Below are 22,734 nucleotides of genomic sequence, written 5' to 3'. Positions count from 1 at the left end.
TTGTTGTGCTCATTTAGGAGACATGAAGTGAGGGGTGCTCAGTTGCAGTCCTCAGAGGGAGACAACACCCCATGCTCTCCTCAGATGCTGACAGTCTACCTCCACCAAGGACTCTCTGGATTGGAACAGCTTCCCGTTGGCGCCATGTTTTTAATCATCATCGTGTGTTGAGCTCCAGTGTCTGGCATTCATCTCTCCCGACTCAGTCTCTGTCTGCAGGGCTTGCTTCCTGGGCTGTGCACCCCACACAAGTGAGGCACTTCTCCCATAGCCCCAGCCATGTGCCAGCCATCTCAGTAGCAAGAGTTGCTTGCCTGTCCCTACCTACAGCAGCCATCGCCGCCCTCAGGGTGACATCCCGGGTCCTCACCCCGCCCTGCAAGGCCCACAGCCAGAGCTCTGGTGCACGCAGCTTGCGTTCCTCCAGCATGCCCTGTCTCTTCGTCTCTGCACATGCTCCTCTCTCTGCCCAGAACGTTCTCACGTCCACTCTTGCCCCTCTCAACTCATTTTCTCCTTGGAAACCCTGCTTAAATGTCACTTTGGCACAGTAACTTACCTTCGTTCTCAGGCATTGCTAAAGTCCCTTGTCATACCCTCCCCCCCGCAACCCCTACCACTGGCCACGATGCTTTTGCTTTTAGAGCATTGTCATATGGATAGACACGTTTAACTGTGTCAGGGTGAGCCAAGGGGCTGAGATTCCCATGTTCATTGGCGATAGGGCTCCCCCACCTTTGCCATGCAAAGGCCATGGCCAGGCACGTATGGGCTCTTTGCTCCTCTATAATCCCTATGATGACAAGCACTGGGTCTGTCGCTTGTGTCACTCATGTATCCCTGTGTCTTTCACCACCAACACTGTTATTGGGCCACAGAAAGGTTCATTAAATATGAGGGCTGGCAGTTGGGGGAAGTTGTGAGCAGTTTCCACCCCTAGGTGTTGACAAGTGTCTTAGCTGTCTTAGGGCTGTTCCTGAAGACTCATAAGATACGGTCGTCCTGCTTCCTGGGCACTCTGTGAAGGGAGATGATACTTTTTCCCCTGTCTGCTCAGAGCAGGGCAACCTGGCAGAGGGTAGTGACTCAAGGAATGGAGGGGTGTATGTGGAGGGGCCATGAGAAGAGGACCTTTTGAGGGAGAATGGGAGAGGGGAACAGAAATGTTCTGGAACTTGGGGTGCAGTCCCAGCTTCCTGGACATCAGCGAAGACTTTCTGAGTAGATGTTGCCCTGATACCACGCTGGGGGCTCGCGGACACTGGAGGAAGGTCAGGTCTCAGCCCTCAGGGATTTTTGCCTTGTCATTCCTGTGTTCGGTTAATGCAGCTGCAAAAGGGCTGTGCCATGGTCCTGGCTGCTCCTTCCAGTGACCTCCTGTCACTTGTTATCCAGTACCCTCTCTTGTATGACCAGCGACATAGGACTATGATCCCCATGGATGGGTTTTTATGTCCCTTTTCCCTAGCTGAGGAGCGAGCCCTCAAAAAGCCGGGATGTGTGTTCTGTCAATGACAGGGGTGCTGCCTGGCGTGTGCGGGACAGGTGTCGTCAGGAAGGAGCCACATGTGTTTGCTCTTGCACCGCCTCCCTCTAGCTATGCTGGTTTTGCTCGACTCACATGTATGTTACTATTATTTGTCCATCGCTAGGACAACCTCAGTGCCACAGATTTGCAGTCGGGCCTGGTGGTGCTGAGTCTGCATTCTGGTCAGGGCGGTTTAGGAGACAGCCGCCTCCCCAGCAGCAGGACATGGAGAAACCAGACGGTGCGGCTCACACACAGAAATGACTCCATGGGGGGCTGAGGTTTCTGAGTGTTTTAGTCACAAGACTGGGTGGCTCTCTGGCACATGCGTGACTGTTACCGGTAGCACCTGTGCTCCTCAGGGGCCAGAGTTGCTGCTTTGGTGGAAGGAAACAGGATGGCGGTGTGCACGTGGGCTGAAGTCAAACCGCCACCACACGTGGGTCTTTCCTACTTCGTGGGCCCATTCTCCTGGGGATGGAGAGTAGACACAGGCTTCTGGCAACCCACCACACCCATCTCTCCATCACAGACAAAGCCACATGGAGGCACCCTAGCTGGTGTTCACCATATGCTGACCAGTTAAAACTCAAATGCCTGCCACATGCTAGACGGTTGGAAACACATTTGGGTTTTGATGTGGCTATTTCTGATGTGAGTGTGTGCGAGGACATATGCCTTCTGTCAACCCAAGAATGACGGTGGTATTGGTAACATGACGCTTCTGCTGTACTCATAAAGGAAGGGGTGTTTGTAGCTCCTCAATAAATACTTCATTATCAGAGGAAGAAGAAATCACCAGAAAATCTCCTTTAATACCAAAGGGCATTTTTCCCGAGGTTGTATTCACACTTACCCTGTACTCAGTTCGGTCTTTGTTTTTGAGGAAGAGGGTCCACCAGTACCATGCTTTGGTAGGTGAGCTCAAGGTGTATGCCCTTTGGCTTCCTCCTGCTGCTACCAGGGAGCGCAATTTGGCCTGGAAACCCTCATATCACCAGTTCTTGGGGACAGCCAGCAGGGACAGCCAGTAGATAGCGGAGGGCCTTTGCTGCCCCGGCCTGCTTCCTCCAGTCTCCCTGGGAAGCAGGTTCCCATACTAGACTAGAAAATATACAACCTGTCACGAAGCCTCGAGCAGGCAGGAAGGAGAGGCTTTCTGACCTCTACACTCAGTTCCTACCTGAAGGACACTGGAGAGACTCTCCTGGAGGAGTCATTCTTCCTTTGGTGGCTGGAAGTTGCCCAAGGACATAAGGAGAAGCTGATGTTGCACTTTCCCCAATTCCCTCTTTCTCAGAGGAAGGCAGCCTGAGAGCAGATAAGGGGTGGGGGAAAGGACCCAGGGAGTCCTGGCAGAATGACTTCTGGCTGGGAAGCAGCTGGGCTCCCTGCCCAGTGAGGCCTGAGCAGTCCTCTCCCAGAGGAATGGCACCGCCTGGCCTGCTGGGAGCTCTGTTCTGCAAATTCCACTGCCAGCTGCCCCCACTCACCTGAGCCAGCAGGTCTCCTCCACGGAGGGAGTGCCCTGATCTGCTTGTTCTCCTGGGGTCTTCTGAGGTCTGGGCAGGTTCCTTACAGTCCTGTCCTGTGCAGATCCCGCTGAATTTCTATATTTGTGTAGCATATGCTTGGGGCTTGAGCACATACTCTTGGGATACACTGTCCCGATTCCAGCAATGTGGTTTTGCCCATCCCTGAGGGTCACACTCTCAAGAGTGACCTGTCTCCCTCTGGACTTCACATGTGGCAGCTGGCTCAGAACTTCTTGTGTTCTCTGTCATTTAGCTACTCCTATATAGTGCATAGCTGAGAATTTTGCTCAGGAAAACCATGCAAAGCCATACTATGCCACTGTCCTATTCCCTAGAGGATGTCCCACACGGGAATGGGAACATCATACCTTGCTACAAGCATCAAATCTCCAGTCCTGATAGGTTCATAAATAGTTCTGTGCCCATGAGAGATTCTCCCGAACAACTTTCCAAATCATGGGCTAATCAAATTACGAGTAAACCTAATTCAAGCGAAGGGCGTCAGTCCTCATTGGTTTGGCCACCAATAAAACACAGGGCTGCTCCTGGTGCATAACAAATTACCACAAACAGCAATTCAAATTAAACCCATTCATTATCTCACAGTTTCCGTTGGTCAGAAGTCCAGCAGAGTTCAACTTGTTCTCAGTGCTGGGGCTCATGAAGCCCCACTCAAGCTGTGGCTGGCCTGTCCCTTACTGGGAGGCCCTGGGAAAAATCCACCTCCGGTTCATTTAGGTTGTTGGCAGAATTTGGTTTCTTGTGCTCTCGGGCCCAAAGTTCCTGTTTTTTATTTTATGTTGGCCAGGAATTGCTCTCTACAGCTAGTGGCCACTCATGTTTCTTGTCTGTCACATCACATCCCCACCCCCATCTTTAAAGCCACATGCTTCTTACCTCTCTGACTTTTGTTTTTTGTTTTTGGGGTTTTTTTAAAGATTTTATTTATTTATTTATTTGACAGACAGAGATCACAAGTAGGCAGAGAGGCAGGCAGAGAGAGAAGGGGAAACAGGCTCCCCGCTGAGCAGAGAGCCCGATGTGGGGCTCGATCCCAGGACCCTGGGATCATGACCTGAGCTGAAGGTAGAGGCTTTAATCTACTGAGCCACCCAGGTACCCCTTTGACTTTGTTTTTTATGGTCCATCAGAAAACACTGTGCTTTTCGAAGTGTCACCAGATTGTCTCAGGCCACCTGGATAATCGCCACATCTTAGAGTCAAGTGACTCGAGACTCCACCGTCAGCTGCATGTCCCCTCCCAGCAGTGCCTAGAAGAGGGTTTGACTGAATGACCAGGAGACGGGAATCCTGGGGATCACCTTTAGACATCTGCCCACCACTAACAATATTCTAGAAAAATCTAGAAAAAGAAATCAACCTCCTGTCTCCTTTCACACCTCCCTTGACATTCCCAAGAAATTCCTGTTGTGATTATAATCTCCATTGTTGTTGTCTCCACCAGCGAGTGTTGGGGATCCTGAGCCTGGACCAGAGGCAGAAGTGGGGCAGGATACCGATGAGGCCAGCCCAGAAGTAGCCCGAGCCTGCGTGGGAGCAGAGAGCGAAGTGGAGCGAGCCCTGGAGCAAGAGCCAGAAGAGCGAGCCTCCCTCAGTGAGAAAGAGAGGCAGAGTGAGGAGGTGAACGAGAAGGACAACTGCTCGGCCTCCAGCATCTCGTCCTCCAGCAGCACGTTAGAGAGGGAGGAGAAGGAGGACAAGCTCTCCAGGGACAAGGGAACTGGTAATACAGCCCCAGTGAATACGTTCCAGGGAACCCTGGGTGGGGGACTTGGTTTGTTGGCCACTGAGGTGACCCTGCTGGCTCAGCTCACTCAATGGGCTATGTCACCTGGTGTCTGGAGGTGAGGGGTGTGGCCAGCCCTCAGCTTCCTGCCCCATGGGGAGGTGGCCCCATGCCCTATGCCATGCTCACTTTGACAGGTGGGAAAAGGGTCCAATAATGAGGATAGCCAAGGACTCTTCTTGAAAAATAAGCCCCAAAAGAGACCTTCCTCATTTCCTTCTAATTGCTTGTTCATAGTAAATGTAGCTTTTGTTCTAAGTTAAATTGAGACATATGTCATGTTGCTGTCTGCTCCCTTGAAAGTTTCTGCAGTGACGTGTGCTAAGCCATCATGATGGACATTTCAGACCAGAGCAGATTGGTTAAAATGAATTGAATGAGTACTTCTAAAAAGTGGCAGTTCAAAGTGTGCTGAAGTCAGTTTGATGTTCTCTAGTGGAATATACATAATTGAAAGAACTTTCCACAATATGCTCAGAGCCAATCTTTTGTTAGAAGTCTTTGCTTTTCTTTATGAAATTTGATCTTTTGGGCATTACAGCTGATATTCAATCAGTTCATCTGTGTAGTGATAATTTTATGCTGAGACACCAAATGGACTGTTAATCCTCACTGGGAACTCATGCCTGCCATGAGACCTATCAATCAATGGCTTAGTTCTAGTTGATACCTGAGTTTTCACCAGCTATATTCATAATATATTAATAATATTATATATTATTATATATTAATAATATTATTAATAATATATTAATAAGTTTTATTCTTTAAATTTCTGGTCATTATGATGCATTGAAGAAGAACTGAAAGACTTTATTAGTTTATATTTTTAGTAATAATTGCATTGAAAATCTCGTGTCTGTTTGGTTGAAGATGTATGTGTTAGAAGGTATTACATATATGGATATTTATTTAATTTTCTTTCAAAGTCAGATGGCAATTAGTCTCCCAAATCCTGCTTGTTAGTATTCACATTTAATGTGATTAGGGTCACAGTACAGGGGGTCGGGTCGGGGAAGTCTTCTTGATCAGTTTCATCTTAAATCATGTTTTATTATAAATAGCTGTAGAAATTATTCATCATCACTGGGTTTAGCAAAGCCTAAGACATATCAACAAGTTGGGTTAGTGAAAAGAAGCCAAGGAACAGAACTTTCTTGGATCAGCTTGTCCAATATTTTTCCAAATAAGGGCAACTTTCCAAAAATGGAGACTCTACTCCCAGTGAAGAACCATTGATTTTCTACCAAAAGCTGGTGGTGTCCAAGACTATTGACTCAGGAATTAAGGCTTTGCAGTGATTTTATTCTGCTTCAGTCTGGTGCTATTAAGAGATGTGATCATGTCTGTTTGTTGTAGCTTCTTAGTTCCTAGAAAATCCCACTGTTCCCAGGCACCAGGAGCAGCGGAGAAGTCGGGCAGCTCTGTCATCATATCTCTTGCCTTTGAAAGTGTTCTCAAATCACAGAAGCAATCACAACAATCCTAATGATTGTATCCATTACTCAGAAATTATTCTGTAGGGCTTGAAAGAGTCTCAACTTTTTCTGCTTGGGTGGCTTTCTTTTTGTTTCATGTGTTCCTCTCCATGGCATTAGTGTGAGAGGAGTTATTGTAGCATTTGTTACACTTTTCTGTCATGCCTTGTATAAGTGTCCTTTACCGCCACTTGAATGTAAGCTTTGTGAGGATGGGGATGTCTGTCTTGTTCATTATGAGTCCTCACTTCCTAGCTTTAGGACTAGTACATAGTAGAGGCTCAAAAAAACCACTGATGATTAATTGAATGAAGAGACATCTGCCTAAGATGGAGGAGCTCTATTGTTCCCAGTTCCTTCCTCTCACAACCAAAATGGGAACACCCTGTGCATAGCAGAACAATCAGTTGTAGGAAGACTCTGAAAAGCAGAAAGAAGGCAGACTGTCTAGGGACCTTTGGACATTAATGACATGGCAGTGAAGCTCTAAGTAAATCCTATTCTCATAGCCAAAGAATTGGGAAAAGGATTGCCTAACAGAGCAGAACATCATTTTGGCTGTTAATACATGCCCTACCCTAGACAAGCACTAATGGGAAATCTGCTATTGTCCTACTCCTCCACTACCTAGTAGTTTCAGTGGGACCAAACAGGAAGTAATCTTCTACAACCTGCCCTCCATGGAAACAAGAGTTATATGGTTCCCATTCTCCCCTCCTTCCAACTGTCTAGTGCCAGTGAGACTCAGGATGGAGCTAGTTCTCTGTCCCCTGCCCAACAGAAGCCAGTAGTGCTATCTCATTTCCTTGCTGGCGTAGTTCTGGCCTAATGGGGAACTGATATTCTATCACCTACAGTGGCATCCCAGTTCCCCATTAAGATAGTGTCAGTGGGATCTTCTAGAGATCTGAGTTTACACCTTCACCCAGAAGAAGAGAGACTTAAGGAGGCAGTAGAAGAGGACAAGGGGCTGCTGCACCCCCAACCTGGCCATCTTTAGTGAGGGCAAGTCAGCCCTCTTGCTGCGGTGGTGACAGTAAGATGCGGTAAGGAGCTGAACATCTACCCCCACTAAGACCTGTCCACCACATCTAAACACAGCGAGTGCCTGCTGAAAGAGAAGAGTAAGTATGATCCAAAGTCTAGCAAATAATCCCCAAAATATCCAGGATATACTCTAAAATCTCTCATCATTTCAAGAACTAGGGCACTCACAACTTGAATGGGAAAGACAAGAAGCCAATGCCAACACCAGAATGAGCCAGATGTTGGAATTATCTGACAAGGCTTTGAAGGCAGCCATCATAATAATGCTTTCGTGAACAGTTCCAAACATTCAGCAAACACATGAAAGAAATAAAATATCTTAGCAAAAAGAAAGAAAGATATAAAAAAGAACCAAAGAGAAATTACAGAACTGAAAAATAAAATGACCAAAATAAAATATTTGTTAGGCTCTGTAGTAGATTGGAGACAGTAAAGGAAATAACCTGTGCAGTTGAAAACTGATCAGTAGAAATGACCAAATCTGAATAACAAAGGGCAAAAACAGACTAGAGAATGAACCGAGCTTCAGGGACCTGTGAGACTATATCAACAGAACTAACATTCATTTCATTGGAGTCTGAGCGGGAGAGGAGAAAGCCTGCAGGGCTGGAAAAACATCTAAGAAATAAAGACTGAAATTTTCCCAAATTTGACAAAAGGTGTAAACCTCCAGATTTAAGAAGCTAAGCAAATCCTAATGGGGATAAAGCCAAAGAAATTCACACCAGTTCTAAAAATTAAAGACCAAAAATAAAAAATCTTGAAAGGGAGTAGGAAGAAACGGTGCATTATCTATAGAAGACCACCAATTCAAATGTTTCATCTGAAACATGGGGGCGAGAAGAAAGGGCCACAGCATTTGTCAAGTGATGAAAGACTAGAATTATCAATCTGAATTCTAGATCCAGCAAAATTAGCCTTTAAGAATGAAGAGAAAATGAGGACATTCTCAGTTAAAGAAAAACTAAGAGAATTTGCCGCTAGCTGGCCACTTTAAGAACGGCCAAAGGATGTTCTTGAACAGAAAGCGAATGATGACAGCAGGCGGCTAGGAATTTCGGAAAAAACTGAACAATGGAATAGGTAAAAATAGTAAATAACAAAGACTGTCTTTTGCCTCAACAATTTTCTTAAATCTTATGTGATGGTAGAAACAAAAATTAGAATGTGATGTCTTGTGCTCAAGTATGTAGAGGAAATACTTAGGACAATTCTGTTTTTAAAGTAAGGAGAGTCAAAGGATCTAATGGAAGGAAGGGTTCTATGCTTCAGAATAGTAGAGTTTCAGTACCAGCCCATGGAGAAGTTAGTGTTCATATTGTAATTCCTAGAGCAACTGCTAAGAAGATTATATGAAACAGTGGACTCAAAAACAGTAAAAATCGAATTGAAATTTTAAAGAATATTCAGGTAACCCACTTGAGACCAAAAAAGAAGAAACAGGCACCAAAACAAAGAGAACAAAAAAAAAAAAAATAAAATAAAGAGGCCGACTGAAGCCCTAACGTAATAACTACCTCAGTTTTTTAAAGTAGTCTCTACGCCTAATGCAGGGCTCAGACCCACAACCTCAAGATTGAGAGTCACATGTTCTACCAACTGAGCCAGCCAGGTACCCCAATAATTACTTTAAATTAAAAGATGGAGATTTGCAGATAAAAATATAAATGTATACAAAACTTCTTTTAAACATAAGGCCACAGGCAGACGGAAAGTTAAAAGTTGGGAAAAGATATACCATGCTACCATTAATCAAAGAAAGCAGGAAAGACTGCATTAATATCAGATAAGGTAGACTTCAAAGCAAAGGAAATTAATAGAGACAAAGAAGCCTACATAGTGTAGCATACACTACATAATGATGCAAGAAGACCTAAGTGAGTAAAGAGAGTAAGGGAGAAACCCAGCATTTAAAATATTCCAATTGTATCCTTTTCCTTGTTGACAAAATAAGAAAATGTAACATTTCCCAGTACATGGAGAAGGAGAGAGACTCAGCCACTTTATGTGCTGCAGCTTGCTGATCTCAAAGCAGTCTTCCCATTTACAGGGCTGTCTGGCCAGTTGTGGGGACTCTAGATACCTAGATTTTCCCATCATATCCTCAAATGCCATCTTCTCCCTCTTTGATGGGGGTTGTCTCCTAGGTGTGTGCTTTGAAACACTTGTGAGAGGCTTCAAGAGCTCCTTGTTCTGGTTATGGGTCCTTTGGTGAGGTTAGGTCACTGCTGAACAGAAGACAAAGCTACAGAGGAAGGAGAACACCAGGGGACCTTTGTGCCTCCCCAGTAATGCCTCCTGTAAGATCAAGGCAGGGCCCTGTGGGAGAGAACAGTGTCCCTCCCAGCATGTTTGATCGGGCCATTCTCCTTCGGTGGAACAAAAGCTCCTGATGTGCATGTCGGTGGCCTAGGCCCTTGCCATTCCCCAACACGAATAAAGGCCTTGGGTATACCATAGAACTCACATTCTGAATGCCCGCCAGACAGCCCTGCTGGCCCTTAGGAAGCAAACTCAGAAGAGTAACTTTCCTGACCATTCATTGATTCATCCTCAAGGCTGGGAGTACCACAATGAACAAGAGCAACCACAAAACCCAATCCCGCTCCTGTAGAGTTTACATGCCAACAAAGAGGACAGTTTAACAAGTACTTGTAATCATTCCAGTGGTAGGACAAAGGCAGCAATAAAATAAATAAGGGAAATGCGTGGAAGATGAGGCAGTAAAGTACTTTTTTTTTTTTTTTTTTAGTTTATTTGACAGAGAGATCACAAGTAGGCAGAGAGGCAGGTAGAGAGGGAGGAAGCAGGCTCCCTGCTGAGCAGAGAGCCCAATGTGGGGCTTGATCCCAGGACCCTGAGATCATGACCTGAGCCAAAGGCAGAGGTTTAACCCACTGAGCCATTCAGGCGCCCCTAAAGTACTCTTGTGATGAATGCTCGAAAGAGTGAAAAATGGCATTGGGGAGAGGGAGGGAGTGTTGCACAATTTTAAATAAGGTGGTTGGGGAAGACTTCATTGAGAAGGTGCTATTTGAGCAAAGTCCTAAAAGGAGATTGAGAAACAAATTGTGTGGTTACGTGGGTGCAGTTTGTCCTGGGATGGGCAAAGGCCCTGAGGCCAGATCATGCCCGGTGAGGTCTAAGAATGTCAAGCAGCTACTATAGCTAAAGAGGTATGAAAATTAAGGTGGGTTCACACAGGGTTTGGGAATATTGAAAGGTCACTGGTTTTTTTCTTGGCAGAATGTAGCAGTTTTAGAAGTCTTTGAGCAGAAAGATCTGATCGGACGTTTTAACACATGGCATTGCTGTCAAGAACTGACTCTAGAGGGACATGTGTGGAAGCTGGGACCAGCAAGGGGACATCTCTGCAGTGTTGTAGGCAAGGAACCATGCTGGCTCAGACCAGGGCCACGGCAGGGCACGTGATGAAAGTGGGCAGATTCTGGATATGACATGAAGCTTTAGCTAATAGGACACCCTGCTGTGTTAGAAGGTGTGCATAAAAGAACAGGAGGAGTCCAAGGACTGAGATTTTTGGAACCAGTCTCAAGATGAATGATGAAAGTTGCCCTGTCTGAAACAGGAAAGGACTGCAGGAGAAGCAGGTTAAGGGGGGCGTGGTGTGGATGAGGGCAGACATGGCACCTAAAGCCCGAAGACTGGATGGGATGGTAACTAAGTGTATCAGGATATAAGAGGGCCAAGGACATTTAAAGGGTAAAGATAAGGAGGAACTGGCATAGGAGACGGAGAAAGAGAAGTCAGAGGAAAGGCAGTAGAGCAGGTGAATACAATGTTCCAGAAGCCAAGTGAAGGCATAAGGAGGGAGTGAGCTGCTGGGTCTAGTGCAGCATCAAAGTCTTCAACCACCTGGGAAGGAGCAGCTTTGACAGGTGCTGAGAGCAAAAACTTCATTAGACAGGGTTCAAGAGAGAGAATAAGGAGAAAAATTGGAGCAGTGAGTGAAATATCTCTGATAAGCAGCTTTACTTGAAAGGAGAAAAGTTGGATTATAGCTGGAGGGCTAAGTGGAGTTGCATTTTGTTTGCTTTTTTAAGATGGGTGAAATTATACCATGTTACCAGGCCAGCAGGAAGTTCTAGTAGGCGGAGCATGGGAAATGCAGGACAGAGAACTGCTGGAACGGCTTCCAGAGGTGCACGTGGAGTGGTTGCCCCTGCTAAGGGGGATGGTTTGTCGGTAGTCACAGGAGGGAGGCTGTGGTTGGGGTTCAGGTGCAGGAGCAGGGGAGGCGGGGTGAGACCCTGCAAGATCTCCGCTGACTTCTTCTGTTGAGCTGCTGAACTAGAAGCAAGGCTATGTGCAGATGAGATGGTGGGAAGGTTAGCAGAGGGAGGGCTGGTGGGAAGAGTCCCCCAGAAGAGGTCGTGGATGAGGCTGCCAGGCAGGCTTAAGGGTTTCCTGAACACCGGTGACCACGGACTTATGGTCGGACTGGACATGTTTGGTGAGCTTCCCCAGGCACATGAGCTGAACTGACACAGATGTGGAAACAGACCTCACTCTCCAGCCTTCCCAATACCTGTCCTATGGTGGGAGAGGGAGCATCTTCCTTGCCTCCCTGCATCTAGTTAGGACAGAAGGCCCCTAGTTACCCATGGCTGGGTGGGTCCGGACCCACTGTCCTGGGTAGGCAGGAAAATACTCCCCTGAGCCACGGTGGTTGCTGAGAACAGTGTCCTGCCTACAAGGGTCTTGAGTCCTGGGGCAGGTCATTGAGACTCTGATGCAGCCTCTCTTTCTGGTCGGGAGCACCCTGTGAGCTGGACCACCTTCCCCTTCAGTCGCTTTATTTCAGTGTCTTGTCTGAAGTCACTCTGTGTGTAAGGCTTCCCCGTTCCCTAACTGGTTTCTCATGAGACTGAGACACCTGCCGCTTGCTCACTTTCTCTCCCTCCTCCTGTACGCTTTCAGGTTTGTGGTCCGCGGGTGTTCAGGATGCCGGTGTAAATGAACAGTGCGGCGACATCCTCACCAACAAACGCTTCATGCTGGACATGCTGTATGCCCATAACAGAAAGCCCACGGATGACGAGGAGAAGGGGGAGGGCGAGAGCGGGAGGACTGAGCCGGGTGCCGAGGCGGTGGCCAGCCTGGCTAGCAGGATATCCACTCTGCAGGCCAACTCTCTGGCCCCGGATGACAGCGTCAGGAGGGTGGACGTTGGCTGTCTGGACAATCGGGGCAGCGTGAAAGCCTTCGCTGAGAAGTTCAATAGCGGAGACCTAGGGAGGGTCTCCGTCTCCCCTGACGCCGAGCCGAATGACAAGGTCCCCGAGAAAGCCTCCGCGCAGCCGAAGACGGAATCTGACTACATCTGGGACCAGCTCATGGCCAACCCGAGGGAGCTCCGAATCCAAGACATGGATTTCACCGACCTGGGGGAGGAGGACGACGTGGACGTCCTGGACGTGGACCTGGGTCCCAGGGAGGCCCCGGGGCCGCCGCCCCCACCCCCGCCCACCTTTCTGGGTTTGCCGCCCCCGCCCCCGCCGCCCCTGCTGGACAGCGTGCCTCCCCCTCCAGTCCCCGGTAATTTATTGGCTCCTCCTCCAGTATTCAATGCTCCTCAGGGCTTAGGGTGGCCCCAGGTCCCCCGGGGTCAGCCGGCATTCACGAAGAAAAAGAAGACCATCCGTCTCTTCTGGAACGAAGTGCGGCCCTTCGAGTGGCCGTGTAAGAACAACCGACGTTGCCGAGAATTCCTGTGGTCGAAACTGGAACCCATCAAGGTGGACACGTCCAGGCTGGAGCACCTGTTTGAGTCTAAGTCAAAGGAACTGGCCGTCTCCAAGGTACCGCTGGCATCCCAAGGGCTTCTTGATTTGCAGAGCTCCACTGTTGGGTAGGAGTGAGAGGTCTGTGGTGTGTAAAAATTGCTTCGTGCTGCTTTGGCTCCGTGGTAAAAGAGGCGGTTCGTGTAACAGTCTGACCTTTCAGAGACTAGTCTGTGCCCTGTTCTAGACACAAGCTACCGCGTGCAGGACCTTAACTGGCTAAGGCAGAGGGCAGCCTCCTAACACCCTTAGGCAAAGTAGCTTTCAAAGAACCAAATCACCCAGGGGAAAAGGCAGAAAGAATCGCCAGGGAGTATTGGCATAGCCCAACCATAGACGCTGATGTCAACAAGAGGAAAGCAGTCTTGCACATTTATCTAACGCACGAACTTTATCCCTGGGTCTGCTTACTTTTCCGTTGATTATAGTGGGTGCTGGTGATGGTTGGAACCTCATCTGGAACCACACAGTAATTTAGAGTCTGCAGATTTATCTGCGAGAATTTACCGCGGGTTAGTTTTAGCTGTGTGTGTTGTTGCATTTATCAGCGTTTGGGGTGAGTGTAAAGCTACCTGAGCCGGGCTCCCCCATCTGCCAGTCGAGTACCAATTCTGAATCAAAAAGATCAAATCAACTTCAGGATAAGAGTGCCCTTTAGACAGGGAGCCAGGGGGCAGTGTCAGTGCTGGGGGTGGCAGGGGCAGTGCGGGGTTGCTGGGGGGTGGGGTGTGGAACAGGTAGGGCTGCTTTTCCCAAGTTGGCCTTTACCCTGGTGTGGATTTCTGCCCAGTCTCAGCAAGGATGTGAATCTAAACTATTCCAGCCTCAGGAATCCCGCCCCCCCACCCTGACCCCCGGCCCTGAGTCAGAATGAAAGCTTCCTCCTGCTTATAAAGCCAAACAGCTAGGATCCAGCACAGCGAAGCTTGTCCCGTCAGTGCTCTCCTTTAGCAGAAAGTAGACCCCCTTTTGTCCTCTCTCAGAAATGACATCGGGGAACGTGAGGTTGGGAACCCGCTCTGGGTGTCTGTGTCCTGACTTTGCCGGGACTGGGGACATGTGGTGCTGAGCCTGCCACCACGCCCCCTTGAGTTCTTCCAGTGCAGTTCTGGCATTTGGGACAAGACAGGCCTGGCTGGTTCCAGTAGCAGTCTTTGGTGGCCCAGAGTTCCCCAGGGCCTGCTCTCACCACCCTCCAACCCACTGATCTAGTTGGCTGGTCTCCCTCGGCCGCCACCTCCCACGTGGGCTCCTCTGGCTGGTGTCCCCTCCGGGCTTCCCCTGGGTGCTCAGCCCCTGTAGGTGGCTGGCCCTTGACACGGGTGGGAGGAAGACAAGGGAGTAGCACTTTGGCAGTGAAGTTACTTCTGACTTCATTTTTACAAAGGAAATAGCAAGATTAAAAGCTTCACTGAGAAAACCCCAAATGGGCAGTCCACTTGCCTCCCTCCTTCTCTTGGCTCTACTCTGGTTGGTGACAAGAGTCTGGTCAGTGCCCGCTCAGTAGCCCAAAGTTCCATTCTGGCTTGAAGCAGGTGGTGACCTCATAAAATACTTTATTGCATGGCGGAAGGACAAATGTTTGCCTGGTTTTTATAAGGTGAGAGCATAAGAGAAACGTAATAGTATATTGAAAAATTTACCAAATGGATTCAACTATGTTCTTCCATGGGACCTAGAAAAACCATACCTTTGCTCTCTGGGTGGGGCCAGGGGTGTGGGCACAGATAAGAAATGTGAGCAGGAACTAATTCACAAATGTCACAGAAGGTGAAAATGCACATTAGGAATAAGATACATCACAGTGGAGAGTTGAATCCCTTAAGTGTAGGTTAGTAAAGCAAATATAACCAATTTTATTTCTGTTTCTAATTCTCTACTGTGATTTTCATAAAACACAGCTGTAAACAGCCACTTCCGAATTCTGGCTCATGAGAAGTTCTTCATTAAACACAATAGCGAGCAACACAAATAAAACGGAATAGACTTCACAAGCCAACACCGAGCAAAGGGAATCGGTTTGGGGTTTTGTCAGAAAACTTACACCAGACCAGAGTTCTGGAACATGCTCATGACATCCGGGTCGCCTCCAAAATAAAGACTCCTGTTCCAGATCCAAGGCTGGGTGACCACTTAGTGGAAATAAGAACAGAAAAATATGCTTTTGTGTTTCCTTTCCAAATAGTTTTTGGAACTAGAGCCATTTTTCTCTCTCAGCACAAAATATATATAGCTTTTTAGTAAGATGACTTTAATTATTTTCTGTGGAGAAAAGCAGAATTCTTGTGCTACATTTCATCATGTTGTGCTTCTATTGCTGGGCTAAGGTGTGGCAAATCACAGAGGAGATCATAGGAGTGACCTCAGAGAAGGATGTCAGGGCAGAAAGCCCTGGAGGTAAGGGGAGATACCTCTGTGGATCTGCTGTCATCCTGAGGAAGCCCCAGGAAGTGGTCTTCAACCCGTGTGCCCAATCAAGAGTAGCAAAGCCCCTCCTGCTCCCAAAAGGCAGTTTTTAGATCCTAAGTTACAGACAGACCCAGACATGTGTGGAGTGGGATAGGAAACAGAAGGAAGAGACTTGGTCTCCTCTTCTGGGGACTCCCTCCTGTCTTACTCCCTTGGGCTCATTAGGTTTATCATGGGGAGGGAGCTCCAAAATAGGTTTGAAGAAATTTTTTCAACTTTATTTACCCTGGCATTTTAAAGTAGATCAGAAACGATTAGCATGGACTTGTTAAGAAAATTCAGAGAATGATGGTTTATTTGGTCTGGGGTGAGCCCTAGCTTGGGTTATTTTTAAAAGCTCCCTAGGGACTCAACCAAAGCTGCACCCCACTGATTTAAAGCAAAAAATCAGACACCAACGAGGAGGTCATTGATCCCACCCCCCTCAACACGCACACACCACCATTCTCCATGTTGATACCCCCACCCCCTACCCCACTCAGTTTTATTCTCCTGGGAAGAGAGTCAAGTTTTCCTACCCTGTATTCTAGTTCAGGACATACGGAAAAGCTATTTTATTTAACGTCATGCACAGAGAAAACCCGACATTGGGACTTCAGTGGGCTGACCATACATTGTGTGTCAAGGTTGGCCCAGGTGTGTCCCTGTTGTCCTGGTGTGAGTATTAAGAGCTCTTCCTTGCTCTCCAGGGGTTTCCTGGTTTGGGTAATACACATACTCCATTCCCATGGGAAATGCAGCTGTTTTGCAGCTGGTCTCAGCTTCAGATGACTATTGCAGAAGAACTGGGAAACTAATACTTTTTTTCCCAAAACTTTATGATAAGGCAAGCCTATTCGGGCAAGTTCCTCGGAAACTCCATTCCGAACTATGGGATTTTCAGTCTTTATTTAGACATGGTTGGGTGATGTTGTTGCCTTAATGCTCATCCATGTGTATCAGTCTCCCTTGTTAGAGGACTTAGGAAAATTCCACAGTTGTCCCATCTTTATGACATCTGTATCGTGGCCTCATTGTCATTGTCACTTTCTCAACAGACAGTTTTGAAAATATCCTCTGGCGTCACTCTTTTGGCAGTTAGTGGGGAGTGAGGAGGAATGATTTATCATCGCGGAGCCCATGCTTTGCTGAGCCAGACCAGGGTTTGTGACAGCGAAGCCGAGAAGCATTTTGAAAGGCTGTGCATTTCTTGGGAGTGTTCTCCAGCTTAGGGCTATTCATCTAATAAATCACATCCTGAGTGCAGTTCCTATGTTCAGTCACAGCACCATTGGGTGACAGGTTCTATACACCGAAGATCCACTCTTTAAAGGTTGCGTCCTTTATTTCTAGTGAAATCAGTCTTTAAAAACTCAAAGGAGTGACTCTTCATGGTAGCATTAGGCAACTGGAAACTACGCTGTTTACCTGCCCAGATTGCATGCCTCCACACCTGTCCCCTTCCCCCATGCTTTTCATTTCATATTTGCCCCTCATGAGGAATTTTCTGCCTTCACTGGAGCCCTACTCTGGACCTTGGTCCTCCTTATCATGGTATGCCACAGGCAGAAGCCCCAGGACTGTGTGGAGAGGAGAAACCAGATTGTCTGTTTTATTTCCAAGAGCCTCACCCATGATGTAGTTGTGTGATGTTAGCTGTGGCAGAATGTGTGGCCATGTCTTCAGGGGTCAGCTGCACCCAACCCCAGAGCCTCCCATGCTTCCTTACCCGTGAGTGTGGAAAGACTGTTTTTTCTCTGTAGCTGTCCACTTAGCTCCCTGCCCTGGGATGTGAACTTGGCATTTGTTGGGTATGTCAGTCTCACTGTAACGTTGATAAAAACTTCCTGCGTTGTCTGTAGCTGTCAGGACTTTATCCTGCATCATTCATAAAAATGGCAGGACCAGTCCTTGTTACATTTTTAGAATGGACAGGAGGACCCTGTTACTGTTGTTCTATTTTAAGAAATGTCCTCTTATCTCTTGCCTTTTGGTTCCTATTTTTAAATTGCATTCCTCTTGAAAGAATACCTTTCTACTCAACATTGCTGTCTCAAAAGTTGAAATCAATAACTCTGATTGTATGAAAGATCATTTAATGTTTTTGACCCGTTATGCCCTGCTCCAGACCAAGGAGATCAGACTCTTAGAGGATAGGACCCAAGCGTCACTGATGTTTAGAAGTACCACTGAAGATTCTTTGTGTACCCACAGTTGGTAAAGCATTGGTCTAAAAAAAACCCTACATTTTCTGGCTTTCCTTCAGAAAGTGTCTGTAGATCTATCAGGCCTCTTTCCTCCTCAGATACATGATGTTGAATTTCTCCCAGCTAGTGATAGTGACTAAATGTTTACCCATTCTGCCATCAGTCATGGAGGCAGCCATGTCTGCTGGAAAAGGAGACTCTCCTGTACTTCCTCCGGAACATCCCTTTGTGTTAGTCCTGAAGACTAGTCTGTTAGCTTCAGAAGGGAATTTGGCATGTGGAAATCACCATGATAATCCTGTTAAAAACAGAATCTGTGATGTTCTCTACATTCTTTTTTGCAAAATCTTTAGTACCCCTGAAGGGGCACTCATTTTCTGGGATTCAGTGTGCCTGGAGATCTGCATAGATTCTGATGAACTCCCATAAGCTATTTTCACTCATTCACAAAGCCCCATGCAAGTTGATCATGTCCCCAGCAAGCAGCTCCATGGGCTACATTGACTATGGAGTCTCTACCCTTTCCTCTGGAATTGTCACTCTTCAGAGTGGGGACACTGATCTGATCTGACAGTCCTATTTATGTAGGTGCCTTTGATCAATAAACGTGGTAGATGCATTAGGCATGAAAAATATACATTGGTAGACCACATGTTTTTAAGATGTCAATAGAGTAAAAACAATAAAAAGAACCACGATTGGTGAAATAGCTAAGAAATCATTTTAAAAAGCACTATGTTCTGGGATGCCTAGGTGGCTCAGTCAGTTAAGCATCTGCCTTCGGCTGGGGTCATGATTCCAGGGTCCTGAGATCAAGTCCCGAGTCAGGCTCCTCGCTCAGTGGGGAGACTGCTTCAGCCTTTGCCCACTGCTTCCTCTGCTTGTGCTTTCTCTCTCTGACAAAGAAATAAATAAAACCTTAAAAAAAAAAAAAAAAAAAAGGAAGCACTGTGTTCTAGGCATTGTCATAAGGACTTTATATGTATTAATACCAGTAATACTATTCTGATTGTTCTGGCAAATGCTTCTGTAGTGCCCACCATAAGGTAGGCATTATTCTTGCTGCTCTACATCCTTTGTCTCATTTATTCTCATAGCAAACCTTGTGAGATATGTGCCAGAGAGGAAACTGAAGGTCAGAGAGGTCCAGTGACTTTCCAGTCACGATTGGTCAGATCCCAGATGAAGCTACTTTTAGGGCTCCCAAGTCTGTCCATGTGATGTTTGGATTCCATTTTATTTCTACTATTTCTTGATAAAAGGTCATCATCTTAGGAGAGTTCTGTCTTCCACCTCCCAAATATCAAGAACTCTCAGGGAGGAAAGGATTGCTGGAAGGAGGCTCCTGGGGGTCCAGGCTCTGGAGCAGTGTGCTAGACTAGGACTTGGTGGAAAGTGAAAACAGGAACAGCAGACTCTGGATGAGTGGTAGCGAGGCAGGGTGGGGGAAACCACTGTGGAGCTGTCTCCAAACGTGGCACTTCTCCAAATATGTCCTGAAAGGTTCAGGGGAAAATAGGAACTTCTTTAAGGGGTATGGAGTACCCCAGGAAGAAGCTAGGCTCTGCTTTGCTTCCAGAAAGCCTGGTTTACCTGAACTCTTGAGCAGAACCAGGCAGCAATGCTTAGCATCTAAGAGAGCACCACCTTTGGAACCCCAACTATTGGGTATCCTCTAGCATGCCAACAGTTGCCTTTCCAGAAATACTGTCTCTGGGGAAATGCTTCAGGCTTGGATGCCATGTAGGGCTTGTGTTTGTTTTTGTTACTGCTTCAGCCAAGAAGATTGTGGGGGCGGGTGGAAGGAGCGCAGTATAGACGGCCAAACTGGTAAGACAAGAGGTTACTCTCCTTGAAAAGAGATGCTGTCAAGGCAAGGAGAGACCTTTTGGAAGGGGTAGGAAAGAGGTCTCTAAAGCAATTCAACTCCATTTTTCCAAGCTGTGCAAGACGACTAAAGTTCTGGCTTCCAGGAAGGCAGAAGTGAGCCCTTCCAGGAAAAGGTTTCATATGGGCAGCCCCCAAGGCCATAAGGGTTTCTGAGAAGCATAAAGGAGGTTATCAATTTAAGTGGTTGTTGCTAGCTGCTAAGGCATGGGGGAGGGCTCTGACCATTCCCGGCAGTTCCCGATTTACCTAGTTGTCAGCTTTCTGGGTTGAGGTCTACTCTCTGGAACCAATCTGTTCTAAGACACAGAGCCCTGCAAACAGGTACTCTGTCACAGGACCATGTGCAGGACATTGTGAAGGTCACTCTTGCTGTTCTGGAGCTTTGACCACAGAAAGACAATTGAGATGGCTCAGACTCGATGACTACTGATCCTGAGATACGGACATGTGCTCCCGGGCACAGAGAACTTTGGTTCACCCTTGAAGTTGCTGCTCTAGGTTATTGTAGGAGGGAAGGAGAGAGTCGGAGGTCCTCACATGACCCCTCCTTTGTCTTGGGCAGAATGGACCCCGGGGCTCTTGCATGCTCAGCAGCGCCTAGTGAAGTCTGTTTTAATTTTGAAGAAGAGCATTTAAAACACCTCTTGGATAAAATTCAGAGATTGAAAAATTCAGTTTCAGATATTACTTAAATTCTTATTCTTTCCTTCACCAAGTGGGTCGAAGGGCTCTGAAAACACGTGGGGTAATCTTTGGGGCCAGCTCTCCCTGTCATTTCAGGATCCTCGGCAGCTCTGCTGCTCCCTGACTCTTAGGGGAGTGTGTGGGCATGTCCATGGGTGTAAACTGAGTTCTGTTAGGAATGGGAGCCAGGACGTGTCCGGCTCAGAACCATCGCATAGGTGTCTGTTGGTGGTTTGCCATACGTGAATGCTGACTGATGGGGAGAAACTGAAATCTGAGTGGTGCTTCTCTCTCAAGCTGTTTGCTTGAGAGACTGTTTGCTTGGGACTGTGTCTCCTCCGAGGGGGCATCTTTTTCTCATTTGCACATAGGCTGGGTTGGGCTGAGTCTGCTCATGCATCTTTCCAGGTTCTTGGAATGAGAGGGGCTATATAGATGAGGAGCTAAAGGGCTAATGATTCCCAGGGAATCCCTGCCTTCCAGGAATGCCTCCTGTCCTGGAGCCTGGCTGTAGGTACCTGTTTCTCCTGCCATGCCTGCTGCCCTCCTCATGTGGCACCAATTCTTCCTGCTCACAGAATGTCTACCATGGGTCTCCAGGCCTCTTGTCCTGGCATCCGTCTTCGTTGCCTCTATCCAGCATTTTGCCAAACCTTTTCTCATTCCTTCTTTGCTTTCCACACACAAAATAATATCTTAAATTCAAAACTGAATTTCAGGGGCTCCTGATAAGCTTCCTTGATTAAATACATAGAAGATCAGTTTGTCCTGTGGAGTGGGAATGCTTCTGCACCACATGTCCCTGGGCCTTCAAAACTGATCACACCTGCAAGAATTGTTCCTCCTGGCCACCAGGCCCCAGAACAGCTGGGATGCTTTCAGTTCTTTTCTTCGTGAGGAAATTTTAATTTATCCCCAAATGCATATTTAGGGATTTAAAATAGAATTTTAGCAATTGAGTTGGGAAGGGCTCAGGAGGACGTAAGGAGCTACAGCCCATTTCTCCTTGCCAGGTTCCAGCCTCCAGTGTTAGAGCAAGCCAGCTTCTCCAGAGAGCTCAGCCGCTCGCAGGCCCGGCCAGTCGGAAGGGCCTCGGCACAGCCGACCGACCGTCAGCAGCATCAGCTGCGCCGCTGTGGCCTGCGTGCCACAGACTAGAGCAGCTGGCTCCTGAGGTTCCCAGCCTGTGGCCCTCGAGCCTCCAGCTTCATCCCTGGCAGTTCCCAACAAGCTAGACAAAGCCTCTTTCTTCGCTCCTGATCTCCACTCCCCAGTTCCCAGCTCCGTCCTATACATTGTTTAGGGCCCAGCTCAAGTGTCAGCCCGTCCAGACCCTGACCCCCTCCTCCCCCAGGTGAGGTAGTTACCCTGCTGCTGCGCGTTTTCCCATTGGGGGGACACTGGCCATCGTGCTGAACAGGTCTTTGCCTTCAGGAGACGCACTGTGCCTTATTCATCATTGTCGTCCTGGGCGTGTTACATACCTCCCGGCTCTGTTTTGTCTCAAGGGAAATCTGAGCATGAACAGGTGCCTGCTGAGCCGGATCCCCTTCCCTTGCCCCCATTGCCACCCACCCCTAACTTCTGGAGAGCTGAGGGGGGAGACCGTGGAGGGCCTAGTCATCTCGGTCCCGGAACTTGTTGCTTTACCACCTCACAGACTCGTTAGACTCTGGTCATGTGCTAGCCCAGGGCCAACCCTCCCCCGCCCAGGGAGCACCCAGGTCAGCAGGGGAGCCATACACATGAGGGCTTCATGAGGACACCTGTCCCCTCTTTGGCCTCTGTGCCGTTCACCCCTCATTCTTCATGAGCAGCTTCCCTTTGGTTTCCCTTTCTTGGAAGGCTCTTCTTCACCTACCCAGTGGGCAGCCACCTGGTGTCTAAGTTCGGCAGGTGCTCTGTAGGTGGAGGCACAGGAGGTTGAAATGGTGGGAAGACCCTTGAGACGATGCATCTAGGATGCAGAGGGGCTGACTGGCCAACGACGCTGGATTCTCCTCATCACTCTTCTCTGCATGTATACTGATGGTCTCCACCTCTGGGCTCATACTATGTGCGCTAGGGCCAACCAAGGCACATTCCGACACCTTGCAGCCTGCAAGAAAGGAGCACTGAGAGGTTTTTAGTTTTGTTTCCACTGTTTCTGTGGAAAAAAACAGGTTTTTTTTTTCTTGCCAAATATCACATTTTTCCCAATTGAAGGAAAATCAATTTTATTTTGTAATGTGTCTGACTCGCGAAGTTCCATTGCTGACCCATGCTTGGCGGCTTCTCAGAGCTAATCCTTGATCTCTTTCTTCTGT

The 22,734-nt window shown here is 47.7% G+C and overlaps 1 protein-coding gene across 16 annotated transcripts in view; it reads left to right on the top strand.

The window, feature by feature from the left end:
• FHOD3 (formin homology 2 domain containing 3) overlaps window positions 1–22,734 on the top strand; it is a 458,821-nt gene that overhangs the window by 388,541 nt on the left and 47,546 nt on the right. For all 16 annotated transcript variants that reach the window (XM_059139157.1, XM_059139159.1, XM_059139160.1 and 13 more), the window contains 2 exons: window positions 4,529–4,807; window positions 12,337–13,217. In XM_059139157.1, coding sequence (XP_058995140.1) covers window positions 4,529–4,807; window positions 12,337–13,217 — 1,160 coding nt within the window. The remainder of the gene's footprint in view (window positions 1–4,528; window positions 4,808–12,336; window positions 13,218–22,734) is intronic.

Source organism: Mustela lutreola, chromosome 11 (genome assembly GCF_030435805.1).
Source record: "Mustela lutreola isolate mMusLut2 chromosome 11, mMusLut2.pri, whole genome shotgun sequence".
Classification (NCBI taxonomy): Eukaryota; Metazoa; Chordata; class Mammalia; order Carnivora; family Mustelidae; genus Mustela; species Mustela lutreola.
The sequence above is the reverse complement of the archived record's forward strand: the minus strand, read 5'-3'. Positions and strand labels throughout refer to the sequence as shown.